This window comes from Globicephala melas, chromosome 6 (genome assembly GCF_963455315.2).
Source record: "Globicephala melas chromosome 6, mGloMel1.2, whole genome shotgun sequence".
NCBI lineage: Eukaryota > Metazoa > Chordata > Mammalia > Artiodactyla > Delphinidae > Globicephala > Globicephala melas.
Genome location: NC_083319.1, coordinates 48,793,080 through 48,809,003, shown reverse-complemented (window position 1 = coordinate 48,809,003; position 15,924 = coordinate 48,793,080). Strand labels below are relative to the sequence as shown.

At 39.1% G+C, this 15,924-nt stretch overlaps 1 protein-coding gene across 7 annotated transcripts in view; it reads right to left on the bottom strand.

Moving 5' to 3' along the window:
* Nucleotides 1–15,924, bottom strand: part of TRPM3 (transient receptor potential cation channel subfamily M member 3) — a 523,188-nt gene that overhangs the window by 228,867 nt on the left and 278,397 nt on the right. For all 7 annotated transcript variants that reach the window (XM_060300848.2, XM_060300849.1, XM_060300850.1 and 4 more), the window contains exon 6: nucleotides 7,373–7,544. In XM_060300848.2, the coding sequence (XP_060156831.1) occupies nucleotides 7,373–7,544 (172 nt within the window). The remainder of the gene's footprint in view (nucleotides 1–7,372; nucleotides 7,545–15,924) is intronic.

Genomic DNA, 15,924 nt, shown 5'->3' with positions numbered 1-15,924 from the left:
TAGATTTAGTCTGACACAGATTTCACTTTATAGTATGAAGATGACAAAGCTGGAAAATTCTAGCCTCATAATGAAATTTCCTACAAAGTTAATGTTCACAAATTAATTAAGATATGTAATCCAAATAAAACTTTGCATTTAGCCAAACCTAAAATAAAATTCAAACACAACGGAGTATAACACTTTCATCAATTAGAGCCCCAAACAAACTAGATTTCTGTCCTCTTCCTCCAATCTCCTTTTTAAACAAAACAGTAAATTATAAGAAGGAAATCTGATATTGGCCCAAATCTAAACTTGACATATAAATCTTATCTTATATATTCGGGACCAATTCACATTTAGCCCAAATTCTAACACCTCCACCAAACAGAGTTCTCTCTGCAAACTTAACTGACATTCATAATGATTGCTCCAAGACACTAGAATAGCTTGACTCTCTAAAGAAATATGAAATTTTCTCCATTATATTCTTCACTCAAGCAAGAGGAACAACTACAGTTTAGAATGTATTTTCAACAATGAAAAAACATGAGTTTTCTGTTTATTGCTGCAATGATCAAGACTTTAAATGAACTACTCTTTAAGAAGTAATGTTAATAGAGGCTTGATAATATGTTTCAGAATATAATTTTGAGTCTCATTTTTTTCTTTGGACCCTTTCTGTAACCCCAGAGATCCATGGCTTTTCCCTAACAAGCAGAGACAGGTTCGCTTTGTGGTAAAGATATTCTGACAGACATCCTAGACTCTGATGGGCTTCGAATGAAGGTCTGGATCTCAGGTTGGAATCTATGGCAGCCCATCAGGCTATATCAACACAGAACATGGTTTCCCACTAGGGGACCGCTGTGCTACCGAGAAGGCAGGAAGGGAATCAGTGTTTCTGAACTGCCACGTGCCAGAATCCTTTCATAGGTTGACTCATTTAATCACCACACTGTGAAAAATTATCATCCCTGGTTCACAGACACAGAAACAAAGTCTGAGAGAAATACAGTAATTTACCTAAGGTCACAGAGCCATGAAGATCTGAACCCCCAGGTCTCCCTGTTTCTCTCAGCTTATACCACTGGCAAGAGGCAAAGCCTTCCTTTTTTCCCAAAAGTTATGTTCTTCCCTTCAAACGCTTCCAAGAAAGCCACAATTGCTGGGGATTTTTCTAATCTTCCTTTTTAAGAACTGCAAGGTAATATTTGTTTTAAATGTTTTTTGGCCAGCTTAGTGTAGAATTTGGGACAAGAGAAAATGATTATCAAAATTTTAGATAAATTTTAACATGTGATAACATAGTTCTTAATTTTTATTTTTTTGAAAGAATTGTTAAAGGATACCTGGATCAGTATTTTCCATTATGTTGCTACTAAGTTAAGGAAATACTTTAAAAATCTACCTTGCGTGTGGCCCACGCAAGTTAAAGAAATGCTTTGGTGCTGAAATAGTTATAGATGAAATGATACACTGTTTGGATTTCTTTCAAACTTACCCGGAAGAAGATGTAGGTGGTTATATACATAGAGAAAACAAGATTGGTTATAGGCTGATAAATGTAGAGTCTGGGTGATAGTTATGGGGGTTATTATAATATTCTCTAATTTTTTTGGAAATTTTTTAAAAGCAAAAATGTATGCAGAAAATATGCTTGGGATTTTATAGGTTCATCAGGCTACTTACACGTTACTTTCTGGAGCAGTCCCTTGGTATTCAGTCTTTCTGGAGCAGTCCCTTGGTATTCAGTCTTTCAGGTAACACGTGTTTATTGAACAGCTACTACGTTCCCAGCATTGTGCTAACTTGATTCAACTTATATGAATATGTAAACAACAATAAAATATGAGGAACTGCTTATTATGAACCTTTGTTTACTTAAATGGTTTGAACTTAACATATGTAATGCTTGGCAATACTAACTAAAGGTGTGGGTCACCTTTGATAATTCTCTTAATCACTTCTCTGCACCTTATTCTGATCTTTTAGATGAATGATTTTATGTTCTCGTGAATGGGCACAGATGTGGGTGGGAAAGCACTGCTTTCATCCAGACACTGACAATACTCCTGGGATATAGGTATAAAGAGTACACATAGCCTCACTCCCTTGCCTCTCTCTTCCTCTTTTCTACTTGCCTAGCAAAATCCCAACAGGCTCTCAACCCAAGTCTCTGCCTATTCTACTACTCAAGCTGAACATGCCTGGAAAAAAACACACATCCCTGATGATTCACGCCACTGCAAATTTATGACCACAAATATCAAGTGGGCAGTCTTACATTTCCCTAGTCAGCTCACTCTCCCAGGCTCTACACTTGTTTTTTCTATTTTCTCCCTAATCTTCTACACCTCTTCCCTTTCCACACTCTTAGCCAATGACCTCCTGTATTATTTTCTTCAGATATAGAAAGCATCTATAAAGAACTACCTGATCTTCCCAGCAGAAAATGTTCCATCCCACCTACATCTGCGCACATAAACTCTGCCTTCCCTCCTGCTACCCAGGATGAAACTCTTCCTGTTCTACCTATGGCCACGTTCTTCATTTGTGCACTGAATCTCATCATCTCCCTCCTTCTCAAGGACTTTGTCTCAACTCCCCAGAGATTAGTCCTCAACTCCCTTTTCTGTAAAAACTTACTCCTTAGGGGCTCCCACTAGCCCCATTCTTTGAAGAATATACTGGTGTCTGTAAGGATGACTGTTCAGCATCCTTGATGTGTCTATTCCTCCCCCTGAATGCTCAACTCAGTAGCAAGTTCTCTTGAGTTCTACCTTCAAAATGTATCTTAGGACCAATATCGTATGATTCTACTTATGTGAGGTACCTAGAACAAATTCATAAAGACATGAAGTTGAATCATGGTTACGGGGGCTGAAGGGAGGGAATAAAAGTGTTTAATGTGTACAGAGTTTCAGTTTGGAATGATGAAAAGTTCTGGGGATGGATAGTGGTGATGATTACATAACAATGTAAACGTACTTCATAGCACTGAACGGTATACTTAAAAATGGTTAAACTGATAAATTTTATGCTATATATATTTTACCACATTAAAAGAAAGATCAGTTAAGAAAACAGATATGTATAAATTTGAATCCAACCGCTTTTTACTACTTTTATTGCTGTCACCCTAATTCAAAACACTATCATCTCTCACCTGCATTACGGCAATAGCCTACTGAAACATCTACCTGCTTTTAATCTTGCCCCCTGCGTCAGTTGGATCTCTACACAGAACAGCAGAGTGATGTTTTAAACCACAAGGGAGATCCTATAACTTGCCAGATCAAAACTCGGTCAGAATAAAATTCAACTCTTTACAAAGGTCGTACTCTTCATCAAATACCTGGGTCTTTGTTCCTGCTTTCACTCCCTCCAGAATGCTCTTTTCAGAGCTGGCTCCCTCACTTCATTCAGGTCTCTGCTCATATATTACACCATACCCAATCATCTAATCTAAACTATCCTCCCATCACATACATGTGCATGCATGCAGACATGTGTACCCATGACACATACATATATCCCTTCCTCTGCTTTATTTTTAACAGCTCTCTTACTACATATATTTGCCTATTTACTTATTTACTTACTACTCTGCCCCTCTTGACGTAAACTCAATGAATTATCTACTGCTGCTTTTCTAGACCTTAACCATGACTGGTACATAATAGGAGTTCAAGAAATATTTGTTTGCTAAAGGCATTATGGGGATTGTTTGAGGCTTTGCATGTTAAATTTGAAGTTTAGAAAATTTCAGATGGAAGAGTGTTCCTAAGTGGCTCACGTCGGAAAGGATTCTCCTTTAACAGCAAAGAAGTCCTTCAGTAACCAATGACAACACTTCAGTAAGGACTGTTAACAGCAAGAATGAGTGGAGGGAGGGGAGAGTTGAGATAATGGATGCCAGAGTGCTGAGAAAAGTCTAAGATGCTGGTGCTTATAATATTTTATTATTCATAATTGTCATGTTGATGAGAAAGGGCTTAAAGGTCTCTTGAAAATATTCTTCAGAAGATTATGCTATTTATGCAAGAAATAGACTTGTGGAAAGAATCCTATGGTATGCATGTCATCCCTAAGTGATGAAGAGGAATGGCACTTTAATGAGTAAAATGCTGAGTGTATTCAGACACCTCCAGGGTCGTGCTAAGTGTAACAGGTGGTGATAGTATTATTGTGGTATCCTGGTGGAGGGTCTAATTTCAGGAGGCTAAACTGGGGTTTCCCAAAATTGAGTTCCCCTGTTGTATTTTAGATTTCTTAGACTTTTGAAGAGGGAAATTAAGAAGTAGGTGAGATTTTTAGAATTGTTATAGAATAAAATTTTATTTTAATAAGAAGAATTACATTATCACTAATTATTATATAAAGAAAAAAATAGTGTTCAGATTAGAACAGAGAGTTACATTAAAGGCCTATGTTCTTAGTTCTGCTGTTTCTTATTTTAACCAGGTCAACTTTTCCTCCTTTTTTCTCAGTCAGTCCTATTCTGGAGACTTCCAGGTTCTCAGTGGGCACTTTGCTTTACTGCTAACTGAATGGAGATCTCAAGGTCCTGCTCTACTTCCGGAGCCTGGGCCACTCCTTAAGCTCTGAGGCCCTCGCTGCTCCTTCCCTGCTTTGTGGGGTGAATGCAGTAAAAAGAGAAGTAGAACTAATGACTCCTGAGTCTGACTTGGAGGGCGACCTGCAATCTCCATTTGCCTGTGATGGAGGTGGCCCAGGGACATGGGACTTTCAATGCTAAATCTGAGAAAGTCCCTGGGAAACTGGGACAAGTTGGTCACCCTCCCACTACTAAGTTCAAGGATAGAACTGGTAGAAGAGCTAAGGCATGGCATCATTCACTACAGCTTGTGGCAAATTCTTGGCCCTGAGCTTGTAACTTCCTGTGACCTCAGGGATCTCCTCTGGGCATCTTTAACCTTTTTCTTCTTATTTAATTATTTGCACTGAATGGGAGTCTGTGAATTCCTATTAAGCCTCAAATACAGTCCCCAAAACAAAGAGGAAAATTGTGTTTATAAATTATGACGATTGCAATGACTATTTGCCTCTCTCTGCCCCCATCCTGTTCCAGCTACTATCACTTAACCCAACCTAGGGGCTCAGCCTCTACCCCAGATCCGAGGCCTAATCCTGTTTGTGGACTCGGAACATTTTAAGAGTCTCAAGCCAGCTTCTCTGACCTGGTGCTTCAGCTTGGAACCTGGGTCTGTGTTTATCCCCTACTTTGCGCCCTAGACCCTTGACTGGGATTTCACTTGGCAATGTGTTTGCATGCCACTACCTGCCCTGATGTGCTCGCAAGGGTCCAGTGTCACACGAGTGGCATGAGACATGTGCCTGGGGTCCTGGCTCCTCCAGCATCCCTGATGCCCTGACCACCAGCCTTGGCCTTCTCCTGGACTCTATGCTGCCGGGCTCTGCTCCTCACGGAGGCCCGGCCACTGTCTATGAGCCTCCCCTTCAGGGCAATCCCCACGCATAGCAACTCTGTGAGCTTTGGAGACAGGTGCTTCCCCAGGCACAAAGGTTACAAAACAATGTCCCCTCTGGGATGACTAATTAGAAAAGAGTATCCTTTCCTTGGGCACCTATAAGGCACAGGGCTTGGCAGACAGAGCCCTGGCTGGGTTTTAACTCCTGCTGGCACCATCGTAGCTGGGTGTTTAAACTTACACAACCGCACACCTAGCTCTTCTCCTAACACTAACAAATACCTGGCCCAGCTGCCACCAGGACCTGGCACAATGGCATGCTTTGTGTGTCTGGACAAATTTGGTCTCACTATTGAGCACTGAACTTGACCCTGCATTTGCTCTTTGTCTACCCTGCTCCCGTCTTCTTCAGCTTTCAGGTTACTCCTATTTAGGCTCATTCTTAACCTGCTGGTGTAAAACAAGTAATGCTGTAGCCTATAAAAACCTAAATGGATAATATTAATGATATGAGTTTTGTCCTTCCTGTCAAATATTATAATAAAATTCAATTTTAGTTTAACAAAACCTACCACCCATCGGCTATAGTGCTTTGTTACTTTGGATCTCTGCTGGTTTCTGGATGGATTTTCTAGTCTTTTCTACTCTTTTTTCCCCAAAAGGGGAAAGGGGAAAGATTACCTTTGGGTAATCCTGTGTTTTCTCTTTCCAAAGATAGTTGAAGATTCTTAGAAGAGAGTTTTCTAATACAATGTTGACTTCAGGCCTACACCAAAATCTATTATTCCAGAATTCTCTGTGAAAAAGATGAAGGTATGAAACTTGACTGCTTAAACAGCAGTAGCTCCTAAAACGTGGAACCAGAAAAGAGAGTACAGGAAAGAGAAGCTGTGGTCTGATAGGTTGGACATCCTAGCTCTGGGAGGAAGGTGGCAAGAGCAAGCAAAATCCATTTGGGACAGATGCAGAGAAAAGACTGGAGATGAGAAAAGCCATTTGGACAGGCTGAATCATATTACACTGAATTTTTGAAAGCTTATCAAGCCAAAGAGAATCTTTTGTTACTTGGAATTGCAGGCTTTGAAAGTTTAATCAATTAAATACAAGTTTCCCTGATGGAACATACAATTACCAGAAAGCTTGAGCCTGCCGCGAAGCCATGTGTTACTTTGTGAAAACAAATTGAATTTTATTTTGTGAGGAAGGTCAGTAGATTATTTTCATACCTCTACCACATTTAAATGCAAGACACTGAGTGTGCTGGGGAGCGTTGCTGTTTTTACAATGCTACCTTCTCATAGTTAAATGGGTACACGATAAATACTGCATAGAACACATAAGTACTTAATAGTATCATTTCAGTGTAACTATGGGCTAAGTATTATGTGGTACCCATAAATACACACATATATCTAAATATATAGGTATCTAGAGACAGTGAATGAATACATACATAAAATTAAGAGACAGAATTAGTTTCATCAACATGGTTACACATTATGCTTTAGTTTAGACAATGTCAGTTCCCTGGAAATGCCTTCGCACAGCCAGATCTATGCTAAGATCAAAACCTGTTTTTTTTTTCTTTTTTTCTTTTCTTTAGCCACCAAAAATAGCTTAATAAATAGAAAAAAACTTCTCCAGGGTGCTTTTCCTCCTTAGAGTATTGTGTAAAAGATGTAGACAAAAGTTTGGAAGGAAAAGCTTATCTGCATTTATAAACCCCAGACAGGGTTGAATTTTTCACACATAATAAATGAGCTTGAGTCCACTAATTGTGTAAACACTTATTGCACCTCCAATCATCCTCCTCTAGATGACTTCCTCTAATTCTAACCATTGGCCCAGTAGAAAGTGATCTGTGCTCAAAATCTGCTCAAGTTTTCTCACTTTCAGCCTATTTGAAGGCTGAGTGGGAACAGTAGCCAACTTACTTGTATTTATCTTCTGGAGTGAAATATGCTTTTCCAGTTGTCTCCTAAGTTTCACCTCTGCTCCGTACTTTCCGGTGGTCCCATTGTCGGCCAGAATGAAGTGAGAATGCATGCTGTTGAGAACAGTGAGCTTGCTCATGGGATTGGACATGGTCTGATATGGCCGGACAACCTGCAGAATTTCAAAAAGAGGGGCAAAGTCAGAGAAAAGAGTGAAAAATATGAAAAGGAGAACCAGACAGACAGGAATGAGAGAGAGAGAAGGGAAATCAATTCTTTGGTACAGTGAAAGGATAGTCTACATCCTCCTCCTAATACTGTTTTGGGTAGAAGCAAGATTTACAGTAAGTATTCCATTAATTTTTTGGATTCATACAGAAATGAGAGTTTGTGCTTTCACTGTACTCAAAAACTGGCAAGTGAATGTCTGTTTCATTTTGAAGTTGATTGTTTATATGCTGATGAACCAAAAATAATTTTTAAATTTAGCTATTTTGTTTCTTTCTTTCTCCTCTCCTTCATGTCCATACATCTAATAGGCAGAGAAGAGCAACCATGATTCTGGAGTACAGTGGAGGATGGGGAGTGGAGGGTGGAGAATGGGGTCAGGGGTGATCTTCTTTGTCAAGCCCATTCAGCAATCTGAAGGTCTGTTATTTAAACAGACCTTAAGACACCTTAAGGTGTCTTATTAGACACCTTAAGTGGAAATGCTGAATGTAAAATAACTGTATCATGATATAAATAAAAATCAGGTTCACAATGTTCATCTCTGTCTTAAATTTTTGTTGTGTTATTTTAATTTCATGGTGAATCAGACTACCTGAAACAGAACAATTCTTAGTATGGTCTTTCAGACTTTTGATCTGAAAAGAAAAACAAAACCTATTGTGCGCCAGTTGCTTTATATACATTATCTATACTCCTTGCAACAATCCTGCAAAGTAGATGTTGTTATGTTTATTTTGTAGATGAAGGAACAGAGATGGAGATTAAGTAGGTTTTACAAGAGTTTACCACGCTCAGAACCAGAAATCACAACCAGGTCTGCCTGATTCCAAAATCTATGCTTATTCATTCCCCTTTCCCAAACTGCTTAGACACAGTGGAAACAAGATGACGTGTTGGAAACCTACTCCTAAAACATTTAGGCAGAAATTTCACTCAAGACTATGAAAAGGAACATTTAACCAACTCACTGTTACACGGTGTCCATACAGTTATTTCTGTACTGTATCACTGAAATTGACAAGACAGAAATAAATGCTAAGGGACTTTTATTTCTGTGCCTTTATGCAGTGTATACATTAATTATAGAGTTGAGATGCACTTGTTCATTTTAAGTATATAATAACCCATCAGGCAAAGCTGTAGTTTGCTAAAGGAATTTAGCAAAGTAGTTTGCTAAAGGAATTACAAAGTGATTCAGTAAAGACAGCATCAGTAGAAAAGATCTCATAAAAGCCATATTTTACACCTTGATGCTGATTCAAAACCCCACATTTCTGTATGCCTGGCAAACAGAATCTACTCAATGAATAGTGAATGGATTAATTCAAAAGACTTGAGACAGACATGCTTTTATTAAAAGTTGAAAAATAAAAACCCCCTCTTATCTGAATTGTTTGGGAATTGATCTAATCTAAATTTAAAATGGGTAATTCTGAGCTTTTGAAATATCTTTCAGACCTTTTAATAAATGTCCCTATTTGTTAATATACCATTAATATACCATTAATTCACAGCTTATTCTAGATGGCTCTCATTTATAAAGGAAGCCTATAAATTTGTGATTATTGTTTCCAGTAATCACATGGAGCAGTGTTCAATTACCCCTTTGTCTAGATGAGTGAATGAGAGTACCCCCTGAACTACAGAGAGAGTGGTTGGCTAACCCCATCCTGAGTTCTTTATCACTGGAAGAGTAGGTTGCTTGTGGTTAAAATTCCCATTTTGCTGTTACGCATTTTTTATCATAAAACATTCATTCTATAACAGAGTGCAAGTTAATAAATATTAATGCTTTGTTGAAAAAGGCTTAGCAGAAAGACTTTCTCCTATTCTTAAAGTACCTCTGCACTGTACTTTTGGATAAAAGAAAAAGCTTTAGTTTACTGTTTTCTCTTTCCTAACGGCAGTTCCCCAAGGCTCCATGCCAAGAAGGAGGGAACCCCAAAGCAGTTCTGTGAGGGGCATGGGACAGTGGATTTTCTAGAGGTTAAACTATTTGTGATGGAGAACTCCAGACACTTGTTCTAGATGAGATACGGGGCACGTTTTCGAATTCTTGGGAGCTTAATTAAAGACCACCAGTGAAAGTGATGTTTTCAAACAAATAAAGGAATGAAAATGATTCTGGGTCAACCTGACTTAATCACCACAATCTGAGAATAAAAGAACACAATTAAATCATCTGACTATATTCTATATATCTGTTTCCCCCACCACAGGATTCTAAGGACATTGATGCTTCAGCCTTCTGAGTTTTGACCTTCGTTTCTTGTGAAACACGGTGCACCAGCTCTTTGGGAATACGGTACATTTGAATTAATCATGATAAGAGGATCAAGTTTACAGTGTCACTCATGAATTTTAATGTCTTCATCTTACTGCTCCCCATTTCTTTGGATCTTATGTTAAAGTAAGTTAAAGGTAGTTATATTTTGCCAGGGATTTTTTCTGCCGAATAATGGAGGATATAAATCCAAAAAATAAGTTAAATGTCCTAAATTATTTTCCAGTCATCATTGGAGGAAGGTATGTTGAATCCTGGAACAATCATGAACGTTTGAGGCATGGAAATCTCTTTGAATCCCAGTTCTGTCAATGGCTGTGTGAATCTGAGTCTCACATTTTTAATCTGTAAAAGAGAAATGATAAAACCACTTACCTCATGGGGGTTAGATGAGATTATATGTGCAAAGTACCTGGCACCATGCCTGGCTCCTAGTAGGCAATCTACAAATGTGAATTTCTTCTCAAGTCCTGCTTTATCTTAACAACTATAAACTGATTTTCCAGTTGCAAACTAGTGACCAAAATGAAACGATGGGAGACAATTCAGTCACTTTTGTTTTACACAGGGATTTAAATCAATCAATATGAGTAAAGAAAACAAATTTATCAGTTGCCAAAATATGCAAAGTGGTTTTTTTTGCATGTCCTCCTAGGTCATTTAAGACGGTGATATTCTGGAAATATTTGCTGATTAACTGCAAAGTTGGAAATAACTTCCCAAATACTTCAGAGGAATGCATTTTGGTCTAACTTGTCTACAAAATACACTTAATATTCTTCATAACAAACATACCAGCAGTCTATTTTTGTTCAAGTTACAATTTGCATTTCTACAAAAGATTTGCTGATCTTCCTGTTAAGTTTTTCAAACAGAAAAAAATAATGCCTTTGTATCACATGAATACAAATGAATTTTTCCTTCTGACAAAATTTTAGAGGTAATGTAAAACTTTTATTGTTAAGAGCAAACATAAAAAGGACTTTTTGGAAATGTGTGACTGTGTGTGTGTGTCTGTGTGTGTGTGCATGTGCATGTTTGCATAGCAAGAACAATTGTGATCTGTAGGTATACAGATTACTCTAGCACGTTTCTCAGCCAGTGTTTCCTGGGAGAATCAAGCCCTAATGCTCTGCAGTATTCATTGTATGTAATGGATCACCTTCTCTCCTAAGAATATAGGATGGTCCATGTTATGTACCATCCTTGAGAGAACTGAGAAGAGAGTCATTCAAATAATTTTCCGTGTTTTGTAGCTCAAATGAGGAATCTGGGTTGGGAAAGACTGAATTGTGTCTGAAAAGACTACATATCAAGTGATCTTTCATGATTGGTAACTACATTGGTATCTATAGCTAGAAGGGAAATCTGCTTAGAAATGGATTTTAGATACTTAGTATTTCACTCATTAATCTATTGTACACGCTTTGTATTGGCTGATTGGTAAAGCTCTAGTTCTAAGGCCTCTGTGTACCTTGACTTTGCAACAAAGAGGGAATGTAACAGAAACTGTTCAAGAAGTTAATGAGGTGGAGGGCCTTTATATAAGATACTTGTAGGGCCATTATCATTGCCAGGAGAGAACCGATCTAGAGACACTGCGGAGAAACTTAACATCATTTGTGTGTTGGTGCAGCGTGCTGCGTTTATTTTACTTGGATGGGCTGAAATCGATCATTTGGGAGCTGATCTAGGACACCTGCTGGAGTTTTCCTAGCTATTTTCATGCATGTTCTGGTCTCACCCAGGAGTACTTAGTAGGCAGTCAGGAGATGGGACTTCAAGTTCTAGTTCCCCTAACTAGTTTTGTGAACTTGGGCAAGTCTTCAAATTTATTCATTCATTCGTTCACACACCAATTCAGAATTTCTCTAGGAAATGTATGTGATAAGTATTGGACTGGCTTGAGGAGACATATAATCTTGCATCTTATCTCAAATAAATATTCAAAATATATTAATCAAAAGAAACTTTTTGGAGGGTGTTTTTCTCATCTGTAAGGTAGAGGATTTGACTATAAATTCGGAAGGCTTTCTACCTCTAAAATTGAGTCTGTACAGTCTGTATTAAAAAATACATTTGCCTTTTCCGAGTTAGCACAGAACAATGACCTTCTGTGTGTGCTGGCCACAAAAAAATTAGTTCGCTCATATCTTGGGGTCTCCTCCATTTTGTGGTGCTTTCCACGACGCAAGGGCAGTTTGGGTATCTGTGACTTCTTTCCTGAACAGAATTGAATTGAGTTAAATCAGGTTTCTGAGTCATCAATCACAGGCCTTCTGCAATCCCAGACATTATTACCTGGTGAGGTATGTGTCAACCTGCCCCAGGCAATACCAGGGTAGGGGATGTGTAGTCCACTGAGTCATTCTTTCCCTCCTAATAGCACCATGATTATAATTTAGGCAGGAAGAAAATTAGCATTCTTTGACTACTTACTGTATGCCAGGCACTGTGATAGACACTTTTACATGGATTAATCCATTTCATGCTTATTTTAAAGACAAAACTATAGAGGCTCAGAGAAGTAAAGCGTCTTGACAAGATCTGCCCCACTAACCTCACTGTTTCCTATAAATCGCATGTAGACCTTAAATTCCTTTACAGGGCAGGAGACATTTAGAGGAAAGACAGAGGACCCAGCCTGATTTTAAATTTATAAAGGATATTATAGTTGGTTTTGCTGCTGGACATTTTTGTCAGTGACTCAGCCGGGCATTAAAATCCTGCTGACAGCTGATCAGATTATTTCCAGATGAGTTCTCCAGAACTGTAGAGTAGACAGAGGTCAGGAAAGGCACCAGCAGGCAGCAAAATGGGGTTTGTGCTTTGGAGAGAGCGACACAAAAGGAGTGGCAAGGTACTCTTCGGATCAGGCATGTGTTTCTGGGAGGGATGAGGGTATACTGCAGAGAAGTGGGAAACAACCTGTGTCTGAGGTAAAGAAACAAGGGGAATGAGAGAATGAAATAAAAAAAAAAAGGCACTGTGTATCCTCAAAATCATAGCAAGGCCTGAGCTAGAGGGAACACTGGCTTGTTGTTTCCTATTCAGGCAGCTCAGCTGCAAGTCTAGGTATGAAGCAGGGTCATATTGAAACCCAGATGCTGACTCTCAGCTCAGCAATCCAAACAAGAAACCAGCAAACCCAGGGATCCATCTCTAAAGAATGCCCAGATACTTTAGCTGCGTGACTCCCACTCAAATCCACAGGAAAACAACTGCATCTTTTTGCAGCACTTTGAAAATGTGTTCTTCACCTCATGGGCTGTAGAGCTGCCCCGTCCACATTTCAGGCTTTCTGCTCGAATAGGCTCGCCTCCCTCTGCCCTGTCCAGAGGTGAACTGTGTACCATTCAGATACAGGGCCTACTGGTTGTGGGAAAAGGCCTTGAGTTCTGAAAGGGGTTACTTGCTTTAGAAATCACCATGTATCAGTGGGGTGATTTTAAAATTTGTTCAGAAATTCTTTGAAAATCTTCCCTTAGTCTGGCTGGATTCAGTGACACACTTCTAAGCAGAATAAAACAGAAGTGATGGTGTGTGGCTTCCAAAACTAGGTCATAAGAGGGTTCCTCTTCACTCTCTCTTGGATCACCTACTCTGGGGGGAGCCAGTTGCCATGTTAATAAGGCAGCCTCCTGGAGAGATCCACATGGTGAAAACTCCTCCCAATAGCCATGTGAGTGAGTCATCTTGGAAGAGGGTACTGTAACCCCATTCAATCCTTCAGATGATGCAGCCCCAACTGACATCCTGACTGTGACCTTACGAGAGACCCCAAGCCAGAACTACCCAGCTAAGCCACTCACAAATTCCTGATCCGCAGAAACGGTGATATAATGAATGTTTAAAGTCGTTAAGTTTTGGGGTAATCTGTTACATGGTGATAGATAACTAATATAATACTGCATTATTATTATCTTCTTGGAGACTTCAAAACATATTCTCTTCCCTCTACTCTGGATTCACTGATGCATCATAATTGCATGACCTCCATTCTGCCCCATTCTGGTCCTCTAAGCTGCCTGGCATTCCATCCCTAGGCTCTGATCAGTTCTGGTTCCTATTCTACACTGGGGCTATGACTACCATCCTCCACGTTCCTCATACGTCTGACCCCAAACACTATCTCTCCTCATTTGGCAGATGATCTGACTCCTGTGTTTACACATTTGCCAGCTGGATGACCCAAGGCAGGTTATTTACCTTCTGGTCTCAGTGTCTCCATTTGTAAATGGAGATTAATAATGATTATAACTACCTCACTGGGTCATTTTTAGGATTCAATGAGATATAAAACGCATGAAATGATCCACATATGAACTCAAAAAAATGACAGTTGCTCTTATATGCAGAAGTAATATTGCATAATAGGTAAGAATATCATCTGGGGAATTGGATGGCCTAGGTTTACATCCCAGCTACATAATTTATTAGTTATATAACATTGGGCAAGTTACTTAATCTCATTGTGTTTAGTTTCACCATCAGTAAAATGGGAAGGATGATAGTGATACTAAAAATAGCAACTTCTGAGTGCCATTATGAAGATTAAATGACTATCTGTGTAAAGTGCTTAGATGGATGCCGATACTTATTAAACTCTACAATTGTGTTGATATTATCATTGTTGTTATTATTATTTCAGTGATAAATGATAAACCTCCAGCTAAACTTCAAAATCCTGCCATCAATTCTCTGCCTACATATTCTTTCCTCGTCTCCTTCGGTTACAAGGGTACAGGTGGTTAATCTCCCCTTTAGCTCTGGACCCCATCACCTCAGGGCCACTCTAGGACTTATTTCATTAATTATCTCCTCTCCAACCCTAACTCCATTTCTACCATAAACTTATAAACAAACTCAGGTCTCTCCCATCTTGAAGAAAAAAATCCCTCAAATTATGGCTCCCCTTGGCTCCTCATGTCCCTTCTCCGCATCCCAGACAAACCTCTAAAAGGTAGTTTCTACTTGCCATCTCTACTTCTTTTTTTTCCTCCTCAACCCATTGAAATATGGCTTGATCCTCCATCATGCTTCTGAAACAGCTCTGACCAGTGATACCAATGATGTCTGTCTTGATCAAGTCGATGAACACTTCTAAGTCCTTCTCTTCCTTAGACTCTCAGTTGTACTTGGCATTGCCCTTCACTCAGTCCTTCTAAAACACAGTCTTCCCTTGGCTTCTAAAACACTCCCTGGTTTTGCTCCTCCCTCTTAGCCCTTCCTCTGGTCTCCTTCGCAGGCTGCTTTTCCTCTGCTCAACCGTTAAATATTGGCTATCACCAGGATCCGGGATATTATCAGGCCCTCCTTTTCATCACTCTACATACTCTGCTGTATGTAGTGATCCATCCACTGCAGTGGCTTTAATTATCATCTATATGCAGATATCTTCTGAATCTAAGCGGGTAACCAGATCTTTCTCACTATCCTGCTGGACATTTTCACATAGATATTTCAAAGGAACTTTGAAATCAACATGTCCAAATCCAAACTCAACACTGTGTTTACTGAAACTGTATTACCCATGCAACTGAATGTAGCCCTGAACCTGAGTGTGGTCCAGGTTTAGCTAGCATTGGCTCCTTCATGACTGTAAAGACTTGGGTGGGTCTCCTTGTCTCAACTTCTCTCACATCCTCTGAATATATCGTATCTAACCTAGTCATAGAAGTCTAATAAACTCCATGTAATAACACTCCTGGGAGGTTTTCTGAGCTTACAGTATGAAGTCACATTTGGCTTGCATCTGAAGTAAATGAAAAATGTACTGAGTTGAAAATGACACTAGAATTATCAATTGCATTATTAAACTTGATTTTTCTTGGCTTAAAATATAAAAATGACATCAAAAGAACACTTGCCAATTAAATGTAACAACTCTTAAAGGTTATAAAATTCTGAGAATATATCTACAGCTTAGGGAAGACAGAATATATTGAACGTCAAGATAATTTAATAACCACATAAGATGATGCTTTGGAAATCTACCTTGTGTTTTCATCCCCAGGCTAAAATGAAAAGTGCTTTT